We start from the raw sequence: 22,040 nt of genomic DNA on the forward strand, positions 1-22,040 counted from the left end.
TAACTACTACAGCCCCCGCCGGCGGCCTAAGCTCCTGGATTGCAGACACACATGCTGCTCAGTGTGTTTGACCCAGATGCGCAGCACCCAGAAAGAGATTCGTTGTCCCTGGTGCCGTGGCGTCACCAAGCTCCCGCCGGGTCTCTCTGTGTCCCAGCTTCCGGATGACCCAGACATCATCACTGTCATTGCCATCCCTCATGCCTCTGAGCACACGCCCGTGTTCATCCGGCTCCCTAGCAACGGCTGCTACATGCTTCCCCTGCCTGTCGCCAAGGAGCGGGCACTCGGCCTTCCAGGGGAGCTGGGATGTCACTTCCTGCCTGGCAGCCAGCAGAAGGGGATAGCAGTGGTGACTGTGCCTGAGCAGCAGCCTCTGGGGCTGGCTATGGATCTGGAGGGAGGGGAGGTTGAACAGAGAGTTACTGGCCCTGTGGGAGGAGGAGGGAAGGGCTCCACGTGGTCTGGCGTTTGCACAGTGATTCTGGTGGCGTGTGTGCTGCTCTTCCTCCTGGGCATTGTGCTACACAACATGTCCTGCATCTCCAAACGTTTCACTGTCATCTCCTGTGGCTGAGGACAGGGGGAGGCTGCACGGACTGCCGTCACCCCCCCCCCCTGAATTTCTCCATTTTCTCCACTAGTCCTGACTCTCCTTAGCGTGGGAGGAGAGGGCAAACTAAAGTCATATCTTGGCCATCTAAAGAAACTAGCAATGTAGAAAGACACAGATGAAGAAGAAGGAGAATCACAAATGGCCAGCCATTTGTCCCCTTTTTTAAATTACCAAACAGCACTTCACTTTCCTCTTGTCCAACAGTTACTGGCCTGTACTGGTCCTTCCATTTTTCTCAAACAAGGTTTTGGGAATAACTCCAGGAATATTTTTGGCGAGCTGATTTGTTTTTGGCTTGGAGCCGGTTTCACATTCACTTACGCTCACAGTGGTTGGATTGCCTGTTTAGTCTGTGGTTTGTAGAAGTGCACCAGTTATCATAGCGTTGTTTAGCTGAGTGTAGGATCTGAGTGCAGGGTCTCCAGCTGGTGCTGCAGCACACAGGGTCCAGATGTACCTGCTCTCTGCCCTCTGGAGCTGCAGGAATGACAGCAACTGTGGCTCTGTCTGAGTCGACTCAATATCTACACAGCTTTCATTTTCTTTTTTTTACAACCCGTTCCTGTTCAGAACAAACTGTTGCTATGATGTTGTTTCATGTGTTAAATGGGCTACTGCCAAAAAAAAGGAGAACATAGTGTATATTGAAATGGTCATTTATGTCAGTGTATTATACAGCTAAACTAAAAGTGTGGGTACTGAGCAACTTTAAAATTTTGAATTTGTGCAGTTTGATAACTTGATAAGTCAATTAAAGGAATTTAAAAAGAAAATCTTTGGATTTTGGTCTGTTGGTTGCATAAAACAAGCTAACTGAAGGCATCGCATGGACTGTACAGTTCTCTGACAATTTCTTTACTAAATTACTTAAAATATTATTTGTCAGGAATTCTAATGACAGTTTTCAGTATTTGCCATGCTGTTTTGAATATGGTGGGGAACAGTCCAGTCTTCTAGTTGATGCTAGCTGCCAAGACACAAGCCGTAAAACCATCCATCCATTATCTACACCGCTTGTCCTGAACAGGATCGTGAGGGTGCTGGAGCCAGTCCCAGTTTACATTGGGTGAAAGGTGGGGTCCACCCCGGACAGGTCGCCAGTCTGTCACAGGGCTGACATGTAGACAAATAGCCACACACACTCACACTCCAATTTAGAGTCGCCAGTCAACCTCAGCTGCATGTCTTTGGACTGTGGGAGGAAGCCAGAGCATCCAGAGAGAACCCACGCAGGTACAGGGAGAAAAACCTCAGTAGATAATTTCAAAAATGTGGTCTTAGTGAATTTTTGGGGATTTGTGCAAACTGACCCTTGAAAACATCGTCATGAGAAAAATAAGTGTGTGTGCTGTGTTCAAGTGTTTTCAGGGGCGTGAGGGTGGGGAGACAGACAGACAGGCAGGCTGATGACTCTGACTGTGGCAGATTTAGTGAAAATGGCTGACATGGTGCTTTGTCCACCACTGATGGATTAGACAAGCCGGAGCAGGGCTGCAAAGAGAAGTAGGTCTCACTGCATGATTCAATTCAACTGGGAATGAAAGAAAGAACTGTGGTGTGTGTGTGTGTGTGTGTGTGTGTGTGTGTGACAGGAATGCATGTGTTGGCCTGTGTATGTGTGTGCCTAATTTTGTTTGTCTGCCTTTATGATTGTGAGTATTAAAAATGCACACCTTTCAGAAATTTTGTCACAGGCCTGTGCGGTGATGCCACAATAAAGGATTTTGCAGTTGATACTCCAAAATATTCCAATAGTTTGCGCAGTGCCACAGATCGCTGGGAACTATCTGAATCAATACGACTGTAAATAAATTAAACTGGCAAAGGGATAGTCAATGAAATACACTGCCAAATGGCAAAAATGTCAGTGAAATAGAGGGCAAGCGCTTTGCTAATCCACCGGCGCCGGCAGAATTAATCTGAGTTTATGCTTCTTTGAACTATCAACACACACACGGCTCTAGTGTAGAGGTGGGAGAGAAAGTGCAAACTCAATCCAGAGCCACATCTCTGATGAAGAAATCTGTGAATGCACATTTCTACCACCTGCAGGTAAAGGTCATCTCCCAACAGAACTGATCCTGATCCTGCTGCAGACTTGTCACCACTGACAGCAAATCATCTTTACCACAAATCTAATTAAGAAACAATCCAACTGAGATTAAGTGTTTGTCTGGATTCATTTAAACACCCTCTTGGCGACCTGTGAGAATCAATATTGTATGCGATTGGCTTTGTTTCTGCTGAATTCAGGAAAGAAGAGAAAAAGATTTGTTATGGTGACTTCAAATACTGTAATGAAAATCTAAGCTGGTGCATCAGAAAACATCTACAAATGGAAAATTGTAACCAGATGATTGTCCCTTTCCATTAACAGATGAGTCGCAGTGGGAGAAGAGTTTGTCGTTGTGACCTCACTGCTGAGGAGGAACAAAACACTGGTTGGGGTGTGAGGCATCAGAGAAGGTAACCTGCCAATTGGTGAGCTGAGGAAGAAAGAAGTGAGGATGCCAGTTTGGACAACTGAGCCCTCGCAGCAGGAGAACAAAAGTATCAGTATCTCACAAAAAGTCCCACAATATAGTATATTTAGAGTAGTAGATACCTTCTAGGGAGCCACGGGTTTCTGTTGTTTTAGGTAGGATATGGAAATCAGTTTTGAAAATGCTACTTCTTTTGTGTTTTTTGGTCAAAGTTACATCTTAAGAATGCTTTTGCGAGCAGGAATTGTTCTAAAACCACTGTTCAAGGGTGCTCTGAAATCCCACATTTAAAGGACAGTTACATGATTTTTCAAGTTCATCATAAAACAATACTGACACACTCATAGGTATGTGAGAATGGGGCTTAGCAGGTGTTCAGGCTGAGTGTGATAAAATGTGACTCACTGCTGTGTTTTAATGCAAGGGGCTGCATTGGTTGGGGGTTGAGGGGTTGCAGGGGAGTGTTGTAGGCATGATATGGATTGACATGAGTGGATGGATCCATGTTTCCAGCCCATTGTGCTTTGGCTAGCCATGCTGCTAATGTAGCCTACTCTATGTTGGCACCAGTGATAGATAAAAAATTCACATCCCAGTTGTTCCCCATAAGTGATTGACCAACGCATCGCCTTTACCAGATGATGTCACTGTCCGGCGGGGCAAAACGGAACCAGATCCAACTTTTTTTGCCACACAGGGTCGTGTCGTTTTGCCGGAGCCCCCTGCAGTGCTGGTGCCGGTTGTGGTGAACACAGTCCCCCATGGGATTGATTAATGGAGAGGGCTGCACTTTTTCACACCTTTGAAACTCATCCTGAGCACAGGCTAAGTCACTGTAACTTTTCTTACCCTCTACACTGACCCTGAAGGTTCCCACCCTGAATGCAACAACACTGTAAAAATCTAGGGTACACAGTCCTTTTGGGTGAGAATGCGTGGCAAAGTCTGTCTGAGGTTCAGATGAAGCTTCAGCTGTCCCACTAAGCTAATTTCAATTGGTATCTTTCGAAGGATTAAAGGGGTGTTGCATAAGAAGGCCCAGCAGTGGAAAAGCTAAAGTGATGGGTTAAACAGGAGCCTGCAGAAAAACATTGAAACCCATCTCATCCTTATCCTCTTTATCTCCACCCACCTCCCCCCAGTAATCACTGCAGAGAGTGACCAAGAACTCTCTAACACAGCAGAGTCTTACAAAAGCAACACTTGGCCATTTAAACTCCTAATGAATCTTTCTCTTTAACAGGTATCCCTAAAATCCTTGACATTCCTCCTTGAAGATAAGAGGACACTGATGGGCACATAGAAACAGACAAACAGGGAAAAGAAATAATACTTCCATTAAATCTTTAATTATCAGGGCAGAGGTGTCAATTGGAGGTAAGGTTGAGGAGAATACTGGGGCAGAAGATGCAGCAAATGTCAACATGTGAATGTGATTAAGCCCACAAAGTGTAATCGCATGAGGGGATCAGAGAGGGGTTTCCAGGAATGGAGGCAGGGAATGGGAAATGACTGCGTGCACAGAGTCCAGGAGCCTGGGAAGGAAGGAAATCAGCTTCAGCTCCATTTGAAGCAAACAATCCTGAAGTTCAAAGAAAAGCACCAGGGCTGAGTGAGGAGCTGAGTGCTCGCTGCAGATAGACCATACCATCTGTTGTTTATACCACACTGGTAGCTTGTGGGCATCCTCTGTGAAGGAAATGAGACAAACACATGGGCGTCGGTATATCTGTTCAAATTACAAGCCCTGTTTTTTTTACTTTTTACTGTCCCCTGATGAGTTCTGAGTTACCCCCTCGAACCTTTGTGCACACTGGTGAATTCCACTGCGCGGTTAGCAGCAGCCACAAACAACATCTCGGCTTCTCACACAGTCTTTTACAACAGACATGCCTGTCGCAAGAGTGAACTGTCGCTCTGAAGAAACTGGACACAGTTCAAGTTCATCAGGGTCAAAAGGTCAAAGTGAAAATGTGACCGAGCATGTTTGCTGCTTATTGGAACGCATTGTGCGTTGAATCAGGCTGCGGGTTTCTGTGACAGAAAACAGGAAAACGATGAGCAGTTCATCCATACACAAATTTAATGCACAGTGATATTTGTTTCTGAGCACATAACTACATTTGTCAGTTTGAATTCAAAACATCAGCTCTAAAATAATGAAGTTAAGGTCGTCCTTGTGAAGAAAAGAATGCTCAGTTGTTTTCACATTATGGTGTTTTTACCTCTGTAACTGTGTGTTTTTCAGACAGAAGGTTGACAAATTTAAACTATTCCATAAAGAGTTTTTCAATCAATCCCTTCAACAGCCTTGGCCTTCAGAAACAGATTAACTTCTGAGTTTCATGAGTGTGGGCTGATTGGCAGTGTTCTCCTAAACGCTGGACGCTGTCAAAATGCAAATGAAGGTCTTCACCCTGACAGCCCACCAGCCGTCAGCTGCTGGAACAGAATGAGGGTTGCATGTATGCGAGTATAACCGCCCACATACTAATTAACCTGCCATTACTCATATCCGCGCTTCAAAGGAATCATCACGCAAGTAATAGAATTGATTTTTCGGCTCTTCTGTATGCAGAATTTGCTTGCTAAGTGGGGGTCATTTCCTGCTATTTCAATTTGTTTAATGGCCCCCAGTGTGTTAAATCTGCCTCCTACAGTGTATGTCTTGGAATCTGGAATGAGCGCTCAGATGTCAAAGTGGTCTAGCTTTCAAGGGGTCAATAGTAATTTCAACATGTACGGACATAAAACAATCTGGCACTGAAGGAACACATACCTCTGTATGGAGCAGCGCAGTGTGTAAGATGGCCATCCAAATATAAATGTTCAGATGTTTAAGAACATCAGTAAAAGAAAGTGCAGTTTATTACATTTCCAGCCGCTACGCTTATGCAAGTATTAGGAGCTGGGCTGTCAAGATAAACAGCTGGCGGTGCTGATTCCTCTGCTGGGTACTAGTGAACCGCTGGGCGCCACAATATGCTGTAATGAAAGGTACACCAGTGAAAAACAACGTGGAAATGTTTGCAAGGTGTTTTGATTTTATACACTGTCTGATAAACCTGATGAAAATGGGGCAGGATGTGGTGTCTCTTAGCTACGCCAGCCCCTCCACAATACTCTTAACATTTGGAAAATTAGCCATAAGTTCATTTTGGCTGTGACTGATGCATTAACTTCACTGAATGTATGAATGTGTAGTGGTTACACAGCAGTCAGGAGTTTAAAGGATGAGGCTGGTCATTTTCTACAGTATATTCACAGTGTTTTCAGCACTCCCACACAGAGATTAAAACCATGTCTATTCATCTATCAGAACTGGTCTAGCTTATTTGCCTGCGCCATAGACCTCCGCTGATGTTCAAAACCAATTAAAAACACATCAGGCAAACACACCACTGCACTAGGTGACATATTACAAAATGCAGGACCATGATATTTGTTAAAAATGTCCAGCTATCTCGTGCATGGGCTCTTGGCTCTTGCTTACTTAAGATGCTGTAAAAGTTTATGGTCATTTGGAGCCTTTGGAGCAACTTTTTTTTTTTAAATATCAGAGTCTGGTGTCTTGTAATGAGGAAAGATGTCACCCAGTGCAGTGGTGTGATTCCCTGATTTCACAACAGTGATCGTCTCTGGCACAGACGAATACGCCAGTCCAGTTCTGACAGAGTGGCAGACATTAATCATGAGTAGAGGCAAATCATTGTTGCTTTTAGTCTCTGTCTGGGGAGGGTTTAAAGTGCTGTTAAAACTGAAAATGACCGGCACCCAAAAGGAGAAAGAATAACAAAACATGCAATTTTTTACAAAGCAAATCTGTACACTAGCATCTGAAGTGAAGCGGAAACCTCTATGGGCTGCAGATGATGGAGATGCAGCAAAGAGCCTGACAGCAAGTTCATGTTATGCTAAAACTTGAAGAGCTAAAGCAAAAAGAAGCATGAAAGGCATGAAGAATCATTTTTATAAGAGAAAGATGCACATGTTGCACTGAAGGAGAACGGACAGTCAGAGTTGACCTGCCGGGTAAATGAAAGAGGTAGAAAACCAGGAGGAGAGAGTTAAGAAGATGTCCGGGGGCAGTTTGGTTCTATATGTTTCACTGAGTAACTGGCTGGCTGGGACCTGCTCTCTCCCAGGGCCTGGAATTTGCCTTTCTTTCCATCTGATCTGGGTACATTTTTCCTCTTCGCATTGGGGATTATTCAGTGGGTCTGCCCATGGTTTACCCTCAGAAGGATTAGAGCTGGAAGGCTTCTTATTATCTTCTACTCTTTAAGCTCCTTTGTCTGTTAGAAAAAGCAGTGAAGCTGAAGGCAAGTGATCCCCTCAGTGCCTTTTGGGTGCACCGCTTCAGCCGGGAAATGACCCCAGGAGAGGCTGGCAACTGGGCAAAGGAAAGGGGGGAGGAGCAAGAAGTTGCAGTCGGGTGTTTCAGGGAATGTTAAGCAGCAGGGAGGGGCAAAGTGATGGGACGGGCACTGAGGAGGAAGGAGGCCGGAGGACACACATTCCACATGCTAACAAACGCTCTTGACAGTAGATTTGTGGTGCAAGGTGATGGGACAAAAGTCACAATGAGGGCACATGCTTCTCGCTCTATGGAGAAACTGACTTGCAAATTATAGAAGCTGTAACATAAAGTTTTTTAGTGGGATGGCAAGGTTTTGGTGGATTAACAATCACTTTGTAAAGTGTCCTGAGATGACTTTTGTTGTGATTTGGCGCTATACAAATAAAATTGGTTTGATTTTATAAAGAAATGAAAAGTTTTGTTGGTTTTCATTTCAATATGAACTAATATGCTTTTTGCATTTTTTGCAAACAAAACAAGACACTGGGAGAAAGTGCAGTGGGCTTGGGGCTTAACCTTTCTTACATTTTTACACCTTTTTCTCTGTTGTTCACTTGCTGGTTTGAGGTTGGTGAGTTTCTGTTAGAAATAAAGGTAATGACATGAATCTTATGCACCAATTGACCATTTAAGTCACGTCAAATAAAAAATGACAAACATTTGCTTTTGAGGATGAGTATTTGCAGCTTTTATGCATCTTGTCATTATGGACTGAAATGGTTTTGATTTTGAAAATTTCTTTCCAAGAAAACATTACAATGGAAGACAAGACAAATGCTGATCTGTTTTTTAATGACTTTTCTGGCATTTGAGAGTCTCGGGAGATCTTCCACATAAATTACAAATGTTTTATTTTGCTTGAGTAAAACAGAAATTAAAATAAAGACAACAAAACCAAGGCTCTGGAAGCCAAACGGGACAAAAGGAGTCTGGCTGACTACCATAAGTTTTGACAGGCTTACTCATTCTTCTGTGGTCCCGCAGGAAAACGCCAACAAGTCATGAAAATTCAGTTATTAAACTTCAACTAAAAACATTGTTGATAGAAAATTAGTTGAAAAATAATATATGCATATCTTGCAGCATTGTATATTTTAACATTTTTGCTGTTAATGACTATGTTCGATTGCTTCTTGGCTTAGTAGCTATTGTTAGCAGTTTTAGCAACCATGCTATGTGTACTATTAAAATGCTGAACATGGACATAGCAATTTAACTTTAATGCATTTCTGCTGTTCATTTCACAAAGTTCTCAAATTCTCTACAGTAAAATTAAAATAAAAGGATGTATGAGACTTTTTTCAACCACTAGAGGGTGTGAAGGCAACACAGAGTGGCAGCTACTTGTCACTGATGAGGTTGTAGCTTAGAAAGGATTTCTTTAAAACACAGATGAGGAAACTAATGTGGTGCCATGTGGAGAAACATACAGATTGGTAAAGCCTGTGTGGACTAAACAAAGGGAGAATCTGTTGTGTAACTGAAGTGCTCTGCTCCATGTGCAGTGCTCTGCTCCATGTGCAGAGTACATGAATGCATTTAAATGAAGGCTCAAACCCGGGGAACATTGTAGGCTCGTCTTCGGTGTGGTTTCACTGTTGAATGCCACCCAGCAGGTGCTGTAAGCCAGAGCTGCTGATTTCAGACTTATTAGCTTTGTCAGTGCTCATGGAAATTCAAAGTCACTTTGATTCTCTTTTCTTTCTATACTTTTAAATTTCCTTTTACTTGTCTGTTTACCTCCCACCTCCCCTTCCCTTGTCTTTTACCTTCCCTGTCCTTCAGTGGCATCACATAGAATCTTGTTTATCATAGACTGATCCCTATTGGCAGATGTTCCATTTGTTCATATGAATGGTCCGATGAAAGCTGTCAGGTGGAGCGGCGCGGCGTTCGGCTCAGGTACAGCAGGCTGTGGCTAGATGAGCTGTTAATCAGTGCTAAGCATTACTGCTGCAAAACAAAATAAGTCAAGCAAATTAAGTACTGTGAGAGAAACTATAATGAAAACCATCATCTGCAGTATCGCTTAGGAGGACAATTTAGCATATGATTGCAAATTTAAATAGCTACTTTATCTTTTGAAGGACTTCCATTTCTGCCATGCTTCAGTGAATTGAATAATGCTATTTACTGACAAGAGAGGCAGTTTATTATTCCAAAGGACTCTGAAGACTCTTTTCTTGGATTAGTTTTGTGAATCTTCTCAGACACAGTTGGTTTAAGGACTGAGGAGGAACATTACATATTTTAAAATTACCTTTTTATTACCAAGATTACAAAAAATTATCTACATTCATATACTGTACCACTGACTGATCACATGATTTCAAGTCAACCTTTCAAGAGTCCCACCCAATCGCATAATCAAAATGTACCTTTGTCTCCCTGCCAGTTTGTAAAATCCCTTTTCTTTATGTGTTTGTTTGTTTTGTTCTTTTTACATTTGGCACTTAATGCAGATTATCACAGTCTCTTAGGACAGATCAAGCCTGGCTGCTGTGGGACTCTGGCTGGCACGGCGGTGGATCCAAAATGGAAAGGGCCTCGGTTGTGTGCTCATCCAGGTACGCTGATGCATCTAGGGTAACACTGACCGTCTGCTGGGACACATCCAGCACCATCACCACATTTTTCAAAACTGGCTTCCCACTTATCCCCATGAATATATAACTGCTTGATGCTTTTGGAAATAAAACAGACTTTCAATACAAAGAGCTCAAAACTGATACAAAAACAATAATACACCAAACATATCAACCTAGAAAACCCATATGGAGTTACAGCTCCTATGCATAACTGGTAACACTTGGAGATGTATGAAAAACGTTACTTCTCACACAGACTGAAAACACTGGGTATGTTACAACATATAAGTAATCTTGTAAAGATTTCCCCACATTGCTGTAGTTTAAAGTACAGTGTCGGTTTGAGGAATCCAAATAAGTTAAAAGTATAAATACAGCACATGAAACAAAGAAATAAATTAAGACCTGCCACAGATGAAACAAAAATCTCTAATTGCAGCAGTGACTTTTCACTTGTATAAAAGCACAGAACAGTGGCTCAGCATTTCAGAGCCTGCTCCCCACGCTGCAGTAAGGCAGTCCTGTGCTCCCGTCTTTATCTGTGGCATAAACACCTCAAGCCACAGGGGCTCTCCTGGTGGCTGGGGGAGTTAACATATGCTTTGAAGAGGCTCCTCATGAGGATGCCAGTCTAGCCCGTCTCTGAAACCACATCTCTGGGGGAGATTTAAAACCACACTGCTGCTGCAGGCACCTCAGGCCTTCAAGGAGGAACTGCAGCAGGAACTTGAGTGCTAACCTGGATGTGGATGTGAGCACATCTCAGCTTTATCGTATTTTCCTCACACACTTTTTGTCTGTTTTTGTGGATGGTTTTGTCTTTCTTTTTGTCCTGGACTATGAAGGCAAAGGCTGTGTTTGTCTACCACACAGGACTGTTTGTATCCAGCACGCCGTACATCTCGGCCAATTTTTTAAAGCGAGGCCCCCACTCATTGAGATAATCGTACTCATGGTCAGCGTTGGACGTCCCTGACTGGAGTGAGCTGAGCGACTCAGCGACTGAGCCTTCCCCCTCATAGGCATAGGTTTGCAGGGAGTCATAAGGCGGGGCACACGGGTCCATGTCAGCCTCCAGGAGCTTTGCTAACACATATCCGTGCACGTTACTGTCCCCGCCACCGCCCACTACATAGGCCTGAGGGACGTAACGAGACAGGCTCTCGATCTCTGGCAGCATATCTTGCCTCATCTTGCCCAAGTGATGGTGTGTCTCACGTGGGTTCCACATGGCGGCTATGTCAAAGGCCTCGGTATCCTCCTCGCCGCCGCCTTCGTCATCGTAGCGGACAATGTTCTCGTGAACATTCTCCTCCTCATCGCACAGGTAGGGCTTCTTACGATGACTCCGCAGGGAAAGCATGAGCAGAATCATCACTGTTGTGAAGAGAACATTAAGAACTGTCAGCAGAGACTCTGACTGAAAGGTTTTATGTATATAAGTCAAGCTAGGAAATGCATTTTTAAACTGGTCATTTAAATCTACAATATAAAACTTTTGTCGAATCTTTTAGTTGTAGAAATCTGCCCCAAAAGTGGTTTTAATATGGAGAGGAGCTGTTGAAGCTGCCTGTGACCAGCATTGGCATCAGTGCCAAAATATTAGCTTCTAAAGGTTTTGAGTGGGACTGACCTCTCTGACCAATCAGGGTTTTCCAATGATTTCTGCTTGAGCAGTAGGTTTTGTTGTATTCTCATTTATTGTGACTTCATAACACCAAACATCTGAAGAGCTGCAGCAGAGAGGGGGAGCAGCTGATTGAAGCTGATTATAAGCACAAAATATGTTGCCCAGGCCAAACCAACCAATATAAATCTTACAGTAACATTACTAGACATATTTTGTCACTACAGAAATATTTCCATTTTTGCTAGACACTGGCTCACAACCTGAGAAGTAGATATAAAAAGAATGTGAAAGATAGAGCAGCTACAGGAAGGCATCTCCCAACGTGACATCATTGGTGCAGGATTAAATATAAGTTTCTTTTTGCATCCTGGCAGGAGTATAGCATTCATTAGCACCAGCTGTCCTGTAGCAGCCCACTTTCCTTTCCCCTGGAGGCTGATATGGACCCACTTTCTCTCTCGTGCTCCTGTAGCTGTGAGCAGGGTGACTCACACTGCTCCTCTGGGAAGCAGCAACACATTCTGTTAGAGCATCTTTGCTTGCTTCAAGTGTGAGCTTATTCTTCTGAATAGACAGTAATTCATTTTTTTAATGGCGCAATTTGTACTATTGGTTTTCACTTGGGTTATTTAGTGGTTATGAAGTTATTATATCACTGGTTAGCTGTGCTATTGTTCTTAATAATCAGATTTTTGTAATAATAAAACACATTTTGTAAATAGTTTTTCTTAGTGAAACTAAATTCCTTGTGTATATAATTATCGTAAATCTTGCAGGCAGCTAATAGCCCTGATAATTCTGTGCAATAGATATTTGATGCTAAAAAGTGACTCAGAGGCAGATATGTGGAAGCTCGTCACCATCTGACATGCTTAAGGTTGACCACCACTCTTTAATGAGCTAGAGAAGACGTTTCTGTTCCCCCTGTGTGGGCCTTCAAACACTGTTGTCCTCAGACATGGATAACAGCCTGAGCCAGATGCCATCAAGCGTTGGACACCTGCTCTGACGACAGTAAAGTCAATGCTCTTCAAGATACCCTGGAGGCTGTCTGACGTTTTATCTGACATTCTATCAGATTAAATATTATTATACGAGAAAGGAGCACTGGCTCCTTTGTGCACATCCACAGACCAGCAGCAGATCATAACTCACCCAACAGGATAAAGATACAGGCCAGGATTGCGATGAGCGCTCCTCTGCTCAGGCTGGCGGGCAGGCTGTAGGCCTCGGCATTGCACGACATGATGTTGCCCTCCTGGTCGCAGCTGCACACTCGGATGGTCATGGTGCTGGTGCTGGTCTGGACTGGCTGCTCGCTGTCAGAAATGAAGATGGGCAAGTAGAAGACAGTCTGGTCCTGCTGTGACCAGCCGCCACGCCGAGTCAGGATCCATGCTGTGTTGTCTGAAATCCAATAAAATCAAAACGTCATCTGTCACCTTTCATGGTGGTTCATGCAAATCAAAGTGCTTTAAACATGACTGACAATAAGACAGAACACCAAAACAACAGAGCAACAAAATTTGAAAATAATATGACTAATGCACGCATGGAAAAAATTAAAAAAATCAATTAAAATAATAGAAAATAAAACAAAATTGAGTTAAAATAAATAAAAACAGACCCTGACAAATAAATTATATAAGAGGGAATAAAACATTTCAAACAATCAAAAGCCAGGCTAAAGGTTTTAAATTTACGTTTAAAGATACGATTCATTTCAGCTACTCTCAGCTCCTCAGGCAGACGGTTCCAATGGCCCAGAGCAGGACAACTAAAACCTGCCTCAACCAAAAGCAAACAGATGAAGAGTATGTATGTATGTATGTATGTATGTATGTATGTACAGTGTTCTACGTTCACAAGAGGGGATGGTGAATGAGCACGGAGTCAAGATGAAGTGATTATTGAAGATACATGCACCAAAGAAACACCAAGAAGTCTTATGTGGGACATCAGGATGAGCAAACTAGTGCCGTGAAGTCTGCTTGCTCCTAAATCAGTCTGGATATCAACTGGACTGAACCTATGGGAAACCTACCTTGGTTGTCTCTCAGGGTGAAGTTGGGGTTGTTGGCGGCCTCCGGAGCCAAGCTGTAGTAGAAGTGTTGTCCACCCAGCGGCTCATCTGGATCCACTGCTGTCACAGTCTGGATCAGCTGGATCATAAGAACATAGAGTTAGATCCAAAGGCTCTGGGTGCATGAGTAGTGTCATATGTTCCACAATGGTTTTACCTCAGTACACGTAGCAAAATGAAAATGAAAAAATCTGAGTGTGTATAAGTTCTGCATTCAAATTGTTCATCAAGTACAGAGGTATAAGCAAAAAGTATCAGCACAGGTTAAATGAATGACTACCTGTTCAGTGATTCACAGTGCTTTGCTGCCAATTTTACTGGTTCATTATTGTGCATGCAGCATTTTAACCTTGTAGCTAGTTGTGCTAATTTGAACTTTTATCCTGCAGTCACGATGCATCATATTTTCAAGATCCTTATATATTTTGTCTGTAAAATACTAATATTCAAGGTAACTAGTAGCTTTAGAGTTTGGTTCAGGAGAAGTTCTGTATAAATGTAGAGCAGTATTAAATGTCCTTACTTTCCACTACTGATGAGCTAGAGCATTTCTCACGCTGCTGTGTAACATGTTGTCATGTCAGACACTTATGGCATTGTACCTGCCCCGCTTTGGCGCTGTCGCACACGTAAACCTCTAGGTAGTGTGTCAGCGAAGGAGGATTATCGTTCACATCCAGGACCTTCACAGCCACTGACACACTTGCGATCTGTGTGGGGTTATCTGCAGGAACACACACTTTCAGTAAACACACAGAGTGAAGCATTGATGGATCAGATAAATGACACTTTGAGGATCCTGCTGAGCTCAGTTTGTGCTTCTTTTAATCTTCCCCTCATTTACAGAGAGCCTACAGCACATTAGGCTTCTCATTGTCTTAAGATTACAATTCCTTTATTCTCAATTACCAGTCAGTAATTTGCATATCTTAACCAGCTGTGTAATAGGCAGTAGAAATGCAGTTAGTGGGCTGTAACTACCTTCTTAGAGTTCATCGGATGATTGATTGATCAGTGGGGTGACTTTGGTTCTGGGGGTTGTGTCCGTGTCAACTTGTGTTAATGTTTGTTTTGTGTGCTACTGTATATGGGTGTGAGTTTGTCTGAGGGTTAGAGAAACATACTTTAATACGCAGCTCAAGCGAAAGTGCTGTAACTTTGAGGATGGTGTTCCTAGGTGAATTAAAATCAGTGGCATCACAGAGAGGTTCAATTAATATGTGAAAATAAGAATTTGGTTCTTAATAAAAAAGATGAAATCAAGTATTAAAAGACCTTTTTCAGAGAAGACATTTTGAAATGTCACAGTAGGTAAAGCACAGGTTTAACTAATAAAATTAATAACGGTTGAATTTAATTTAGCTGTTTGTGAAATGAAGCCATTTATATTGTTATTAGTAAGACCTGTGCTTTGCTTTTCCTGCTGTGCAAAGTCAAATGTACCTCTTCTGTGCTAATTTGCTCAGAGTTTCTGAGTGGAATACAAAACAACGTGTCCTCCCAAATGTTTAATCTAACTTAAAATCCTAACTGGAGGTTTTACCAGGGCTATGACAGTGAGCTGTTTTCCCTATGAACTGCTTTATCCTTTTGTGAAAGATGGAAGAAGTACAACAGTAGAACATTTCTTACAAGTGAAAAAACTTCTATTATATAAACTTTTTTCTAAAATTAACTCTATTTCTCTTGATCCTAGTGCAGCTGTCAGGCTTTTATTTCTAGAGATGTACTGAAATAAAACAACCTCTCTTAGAAATGTTGCAAATATCACTCTGAAAGAGACACTACTCGATAAGAAGCAGCTTCTCCATTAGAAAGATTTTGTACATGTGTGTGAGTGCACAGGACGTACTCATTTCCATGGCGAGGACAGTGATGTTGTGCCAGCCGATCTCCTCTCGGTCCAGTGAACGCACCGTCATCAGTGACCCGGAGGTGATCTCTATGTAGAAGTACTTGTCGGGATCACTGGACCTCTCAATGGAATACCTGGTGACACAGGGTGACGCACGAATATCAGCGCACTGTTATGTGTTTTGGGAGTCCATTGTGTCAGCCATGCACACACACATACACAATCCAGCATGTGTGTATCTGTGAGATAAGATGACAGGCTGGCAGCTTCTGAAGGCACAAGAAGAAGAAGAACAGGCTCAGCTAATCAGAGTGTCTGCCTTGTCTGCCAAACTGATGCCGGGGATCCACAGACCTGCAGCGTGCCGCCTTGGCTCATTTCCCACTACCGTGGGACGTTTTCCAAAATGCTCTTCTGAGAATGAAATGCAGCAACAGCCAAATGTACACAGACACACAGAGGAGGATGAGGAGAAGCAGGATGATCTGATAACATCTTCTTCCAGGCTGTGGAGCAAAACCCCATGCATTTAGCTAGGTGAGGTGTCTTGTGCCTCAGTCCATGTGTGATTTTAATGACATCTGCTATTAAAATGTGGCATTTGGAGAAGGCTGCTGAGTGAGGCAGTCCAACGTGTACCATATGGCTAAAAACGATAGTACTGCAACACTTTGCTTCATTTATACTGAAACTCAGTCAAGTTTAGTTGTGTTACTGAGAAAAATGAGGGTTCTTAAGTGTCTGAAATTTCAATTTCTTGCTCATTTGGTGCTTGTTAGGGAACAGTGAATGAGTGAGTGCAGAAGAAGTTTCAGACACAGCACAAACTGCTGAATGTCCATGCACACTGATGAATGTAACAGCAAACACACAATCCACACACACACACACACACACACACACAAGCAGCCGCCGTGTCATTTCTATCTACGTCCTGTGCTTTACTTTGGATAGAGGCTGTAAAATGGACAGCTGCAGCTTGTGCTGCGTGATACACTCCTTCACTGCTGTCACTGATTCCATCAGATGATTAATAGGCTAATTAAAAGCTTTATGTCTAATTAGTTTATGAGAGGTGCAGACTAGAGTCAACCCCACCACACAACATCTGTTTTGTTAGAACGCAAAACATACTGTACTGTCAAATAAGTGAGAGAGCTTCTAGTATCCGTGTGTGGACTAATTAGTGGATGTTGTCAGAGTTGTAAATAACATGATGGTGTTTGTTCTCCTTATCCTCAGCCCCAAAAGTATCAGCTCTCCCAGTGTGGAGCTCTCAAACACGCATGATCATTAATGGAAGCTCAGTCCAGTGACTTTATTAAAGAGCCTGCAGTTGTAGCCTGCTGTGAGAAGCTATATTGCGATGCGGCCCCCTGCTGGTTATGAAGTAACATTACAGCAGCAGATCCAAACTACTCTGCAGTGTATTGAAAGCTGGATGTAATATCTTAATTACAGTCAATTAGATTTACCCTACTGGTTGTCCTATCAAATAGTAAACTGACTCAAGGCCTGTAGGCTACATACTACAGAACTGTACTTTAAGTCATTTTATACTTCTACTCAACTGCCTTTCAGATGAAAATATAAAACTTTTAATATCAAAAATCCATGTTACTTTTGAGTCAAGCTTGCTGAGAAGGTATTTTATTTCACAATAATGTCAGTGACAAAGACATAAAATTTCCCAAGACCGCTTCACAACAATAGCCTTTCGGAGTTTTGAAAATATTATGCTTTTAATGTGAAGGAGGAGCAACAGGGAGTGTTCTGCAAATCAGAGGGACAGGTGTTTTCACTAGAAATCAGTGCAGTGTGTTTACATTTGTTAAGTCTCAATGATGAACATTGCTGGAACTAGAAGCGAATTGTTTGTATCCGTGCGTGTTATTACCAAACTTTTAAACTGGCGTGGACTGCGAGCTCCAGGTGTTTTCCTTGAACACCTGGAGGAAGAGTTTAGTTCAGGGAACGCTGGCTTGTTTTATTAAGTTTTAAAATAACCTTACTGGACACTCAGGATACATGAAGAATGAAGTGGCAACAAGACAATGTGACATCTGTCATATGGAAAATAACCTGTCTTGGATTTAATAACTGATGTTTTTGTACAGAGGGAGAGTAAGGACCACCTGGTTTAAGGTGATGTGTTTATGGTTGTGCTTGGTTTGTTGTTGTAAGTATCTGTCAGGCTACATGTTATCAGTGAGTGTTGGTTGTGGATGGATGACAGGTATTTAACATTAGTTTCCTCTTGTCTGATAAAACCTCAGACTTCACAGTCAAATATTTGCAAGTGATTTTGCTGGAAACATCAGTGCCATTTTTATTCATTGTATTTCTTTCTCACAATCTTTCACCACAACGGTTGTTACTGTGTGTGAATATGGACAGTTTAAATTGGTTTTAACAATTCATTTTTAATAAATGTGAACCTATAAGGATCAGGAAACAACATGTGCAGCAGCTCACAACATTTGAATGATCTAAATACAGTAAATGTGTTTCTGACTTCTACCCAAAATATAAATAAATAAAACAATGGATGTTAAATTCTAAACCTTGAGCACTGAACATGTGGACAGGACTAAACTGTCAAGTGGATCTGTAAATTACAAAAATTTAAGGAAGTACAACAATCCAACAAGTATAACAATCCACATTGCTGTTGGATGGTTTAAATAATGTTCAGAGACTGAACTAATCTGAGACTGAGTTTTAACATGCAAAATAAAAACAAAGCAAAAACAGAATTTTGATGGATTTAATGTTTTTGACCTCTCAATACAAATTACACTGAACAAAACTGTAAAACACATAGTGTCTACTTTGAATAATGTATTTGGACAACAAATACATAGAAACATGTCCAAATGTTTGAGCTTCTGAGGTTAATTTCTGTAGTGTGATATTTGAGATATTTAATAGCCGGTTTGTAAAAACTGATTTGTTCAGACTTTGTATAAAAACAACACGGCAGTAAATGAAAATGAGGAGTGAAGCTCGACAAATCCCAGGGCAGTGTTGCTGCCTTGTTCTTACCTCACGGTGTTGTTGGCAGCATCGGGATCCCTCGCAGACACTGTCTTCACCACGGTCCCAATTTCAGCATCCTCTGGCAGCTCAATGTAATACGCTGGCAAATCGAACAGCGGGGGCTCGTCCACGTCCTCCACGCTCACATGCACGATGGTGACATCCTTAAAGGGCCCGTGTTGGCGAAAGGCCGGGTCCGGGTGGATGTTGGCACCCTCCACTTTTAGAGTATAACTGGGCTTGTTTTCAAAGTTCAGTGGCTGGTGAGAGAAGACACAGAGCCATTACAGCAGGAGACACCTTTGGGTGCTGAATTCCAGCTGCATTTTGGCCTCAGTTTTAAACACAAGTTGAAATGAAGTTAAGTAATTAAAGAGACATTTGAATATGTGCCAAGTTGAATCTCCTGCAAGAAATATACACATCATGACTCTGAATAAGATGACCAGGTAACAGTGAACCGATAAAGGATGCTAAGTAACAGTGGAAAGGTGAAGAGACTGTTTGTTATTATTGTTTTAGTTCCAAATTTACCAAAAGACACTTAAAATTGAGAATGGGTTGTAGACAGCATGCAATCTTTGCACATCTTGAGGCAAAATTTAATTGCCAGATGTTTGAATGGAGTTTTGCAACTGTAAGACAAATGAGCTTTCTGGGAGCTAAAGTTCATCTCCAAGCTGTTTCCCTTCATTTCTTTGTCTCTTTATATGTTCAATTCATAAACAAATTTTTAAAATAGTTAAGATAAAAATAAATCAGTTTGCTTGTGTACCCTTTTCACTGTGATAATGCCAAAAAGGTTGTTGGGGTCAGTGCTGATGTCAAAGGTGTCCCTGCCATCTCCATCGATGATGCTGTACTTCATCTCAGCGTTGACCCCAGTGTCTCTGTCCTTGGCCCAGATCCGACCCACCACTGAACCCACAGGAACTGACTCGGGGACACTCATCTGGTACAGCCCTGAGGAGATATATTAACAGTGATCACCCTGTCATACTCTTTATGCCCTGTAGATGGAACCAAACCTCTTCCATTGCCTGTACAACTGTTCCTCTCCTTTTGAAATCACATCTCAGACAGCCTATAATAAATGGCTCCACAAACGCCTCACAATTGGGTTATATACTGTCTCACAGGCCGGCTTGAATTTCATCTACCATTTAACCTCAAACAGGAGGTGACAGCTGCCCAATTTGCAGCGCTCCCTGCAGTCCGGAACGAAATGCCTGCACATTGTGCTTGACTGAAGGGAATCCCTGACGCTCCTCACAGTCGATCAAAGTTCCATCAAAGTGATGCCACTAATTGGTGAGGGACTAGTGATGGAAGTTGAAGTGGACGGCGGGTGTTTTCTTTGTCTAAGAGTGAAGCCACACATTGGCTGCGCTGAGATGAACACAGACAGCAAGACAACCCCTGATCTCAAGAGAACAGTAATGAGAGGAGCAGAAATGGGAATACTCAAAGAGACAGCATGGTGCAACTGGTGGCTGAGAGGAGGAGGGAGGAGGCCAGGGGGTAATTGTCCCAAGACTGGTCCTGCGGAAGTGGACAGAGGGAAATAGGGTATGCGACCAATGGATGGGTGCTCCAGAGATGATAGATGTGGACACGTGTGGCTGATTCTCACTGGAGCCACCCATATTTAACAGAAAACTCTGTTTAGTCGCTCTGAGTTTGTGAGTATTCACACATGGTGCTCAGATGCTGTGGTCCCATTTTAATGCACACATGCCACACTATTGCTGTACTGAACCCACACTGTTTCGGACACTGGAGAACTGGTGAGCACTATTAATGGGTTATTAATCAACAATGCAAACAATCCTTTGTAGTCTTTATGCAAAGAATTGGTAGATTTTTAAAATTACTGCTATATATTGTGCCACAGAATTCCTACACCCCTGGTTGCTCTGTTTCTTTAGTGTTGAGAGCACGGGCGGATCATGAGACAATAGGCCCTTGGGCACAGATGTATAAAAGGCCCCCACCTCTCTGACACTTCCACAAGCAGGACTCACGGATTGAACAATGATGCGTGTAGTCATTTTACACCCGTTTATACTTTTGTGTTTATTTCTTAGTGTCTCTTTGCATGTTGTTGTAGTTGTTTCGCTGTCTTTAGGGTCAGCTATTTTTTTCTCATTTTGTGGCTTTTTGAAGCCTTTTGTTGTCATTTATTTGGCATTTCCAATGGAAAGATGTACAGTCCCTTCACAGTTGTCTGGTCTAGGGCCCCTTTTGGGCCCTGTGCCTGTGCCTTATGGGCCTGCTCAGAGAGTCATCCACAGTTGAGAGGAACTATCCAGAACATGTCTGTTTGGCTCCTTTGTTGTCTTTCTTGGAATTAGATGAGGGTGGTGTGGGCAGAGGGCGGAGTGAAGGGAATCAAGAAAAACACACAAAAGACAGGGAAATGAAACAGAGAGCAGGGAGAATAAATTATAGAATGTTGTTTACTTTGGTCAAACGTGGGCGGGTTATCATTGACATCGCTGAGCGTGATGTTGACAGTGGTGGTGCCAGCAAGTCCCCCCAGCTGGCCGCCCATGTCTTTGGCCTGGATGACCACAGTGTAGTTCTCTCTGGTCTCTCGGTCCATGTCTGCCAGGGACACGCGGACCACACCTGAGGAGGGAACCAAGAGAGAGACGGAGAGGGCAAACAAAGACACACAAGGTCAATTAGAGGTCAGTGACAGAACTAGTGACACAGTATAGGTTCACATGTCTGAGCTGTGGTGTCCTGGGTTGTTGATGCTTTCAGTGTGCCAGACAGTTTTAATCTGTAAGTAATCAATGAGTTTATTTTAGTGGTTGAGATTCGAAGGCCTTGAAAACCTATTTCAGTTTCTTATTATGAGCAGTGTGGTTCTATAGCTGTAACAGATTTGGAGAGATTTCTGTCTCTGCTTCCGTCTAATGGAAAATGGTGCTGTCACAAACTTCCATTCACCAGTCAGAATTTAATAATGCTTGAATCTAGTGACATTTGAGGGTTGGCTATCTGATGTTGCCAGTCAAATGTGAGCCAACCACACAGTCTTGATGAAGGAAAAGTTTTTTTTGACTGTTGAACATAGGGCTGCATGATAAATCATTTTGTGAGTGTAATTTAGATTCCTCTGTGATCTCAGTCTCACGTGACAATCATTCTGCTGTGTTTCTATTAGCAGGGAGATGCCTTGCATCAAATCAAGTGCTCCCTTTTTCTTGCTAAGCAGCATTAACCAATAACCACAACTAATACGTAACTGCAAAGTGATTTATTTGTGTCTGCTGTCCGGCGCTAGGTATACAGGGCAAGCAGCACAACATTGAAAAACAGATGCAGGAGGGCACAAAATGTCTTTCACAATGTCAAACACATTTTGAATTTGTTTT

At 42.6% G+C, this 22,040-nt stretch overlaps 2 protein-coding genes across 3 annotated transcripts in view; one reads left to right on the forward strand and one right to left on the reverse strand.

Annotated features, from left to right (window-relative positions):
• Window position 1: 1 nt before the first annotated feature.
• Window positions 2–1,487, forward strand: rnf152 (ring finger protein 152; the record flags this gene model as incomplete). Its single annotated transcript, XM_020601653.1, has 1 exon — window positions 2–1,487. A coding segment is annotated over one exon (576 nt), but the record flags the coding sequence as incomplete, so codon positions are not given.
• Window positions 1,488–8,944: 7,457 nt separating this feature from the next.
• The window catches only part of LOC109962712 (cadherin-20-like), a 65,206-nt gene continuing 52,110 nt past the window's right edge, over window positions 8,945–22,040 (reverse strand). For both annotated transcript variants that reach the window (XM_020604650.1, XM_020604660.1), the window contains exons 5-12: window positions 21,118–21,285; window positions 19,430–19,617; window positions 18,661–18,914; window positions 15,613–15,749; window positions 14,363–14,484; window positions 13,722–13,839; window positions 12,833–13,084; window positions 8,945–11,424 (exon numbers count right to left, since the gene is read on the reverse strand). In XM_020604650.1, coding sequence (XP_020460306.1) covers window positions 10,910–11,424; window positions 12,833–13,084; window positions 13,722–13,839; window positions 14,363–14,484; window positions 15,613–15,749; window positions 18,661–18,914; window positions 19,430–19,617; window positions 21,118–21,285 — 1,754 coding nt within the window. In that variant the 3' untranslated portion in view covers window positions 8,945–10,909. The remainder of the gene's footprint in view (window positions 11,425–12,832; window positions 13,085–13,721; window positions 13,840–14,362; window positions 14,485–15,612; window positions 15,750–18,660; window positions 18,915–19,429; window positions 19,618–21,117; window positions 21,286–22,040) is intronic.

Source organism: Monopterus albus, unplaced genomic scaffold, assembly GCF_001952655.1.
Source record: "Monopterus albus unplaced genomic scaffold, M_albus_1.0 scaffold3.1, whole genome shotgun sequence".
Taxonomy (NCBI): domain Eukaryota; kingdom Metazoa; phylum Chordata; class Actinopteri; order Synbranchiformes; family Synbranchidae; genus Monopterus; species Monopterus albus.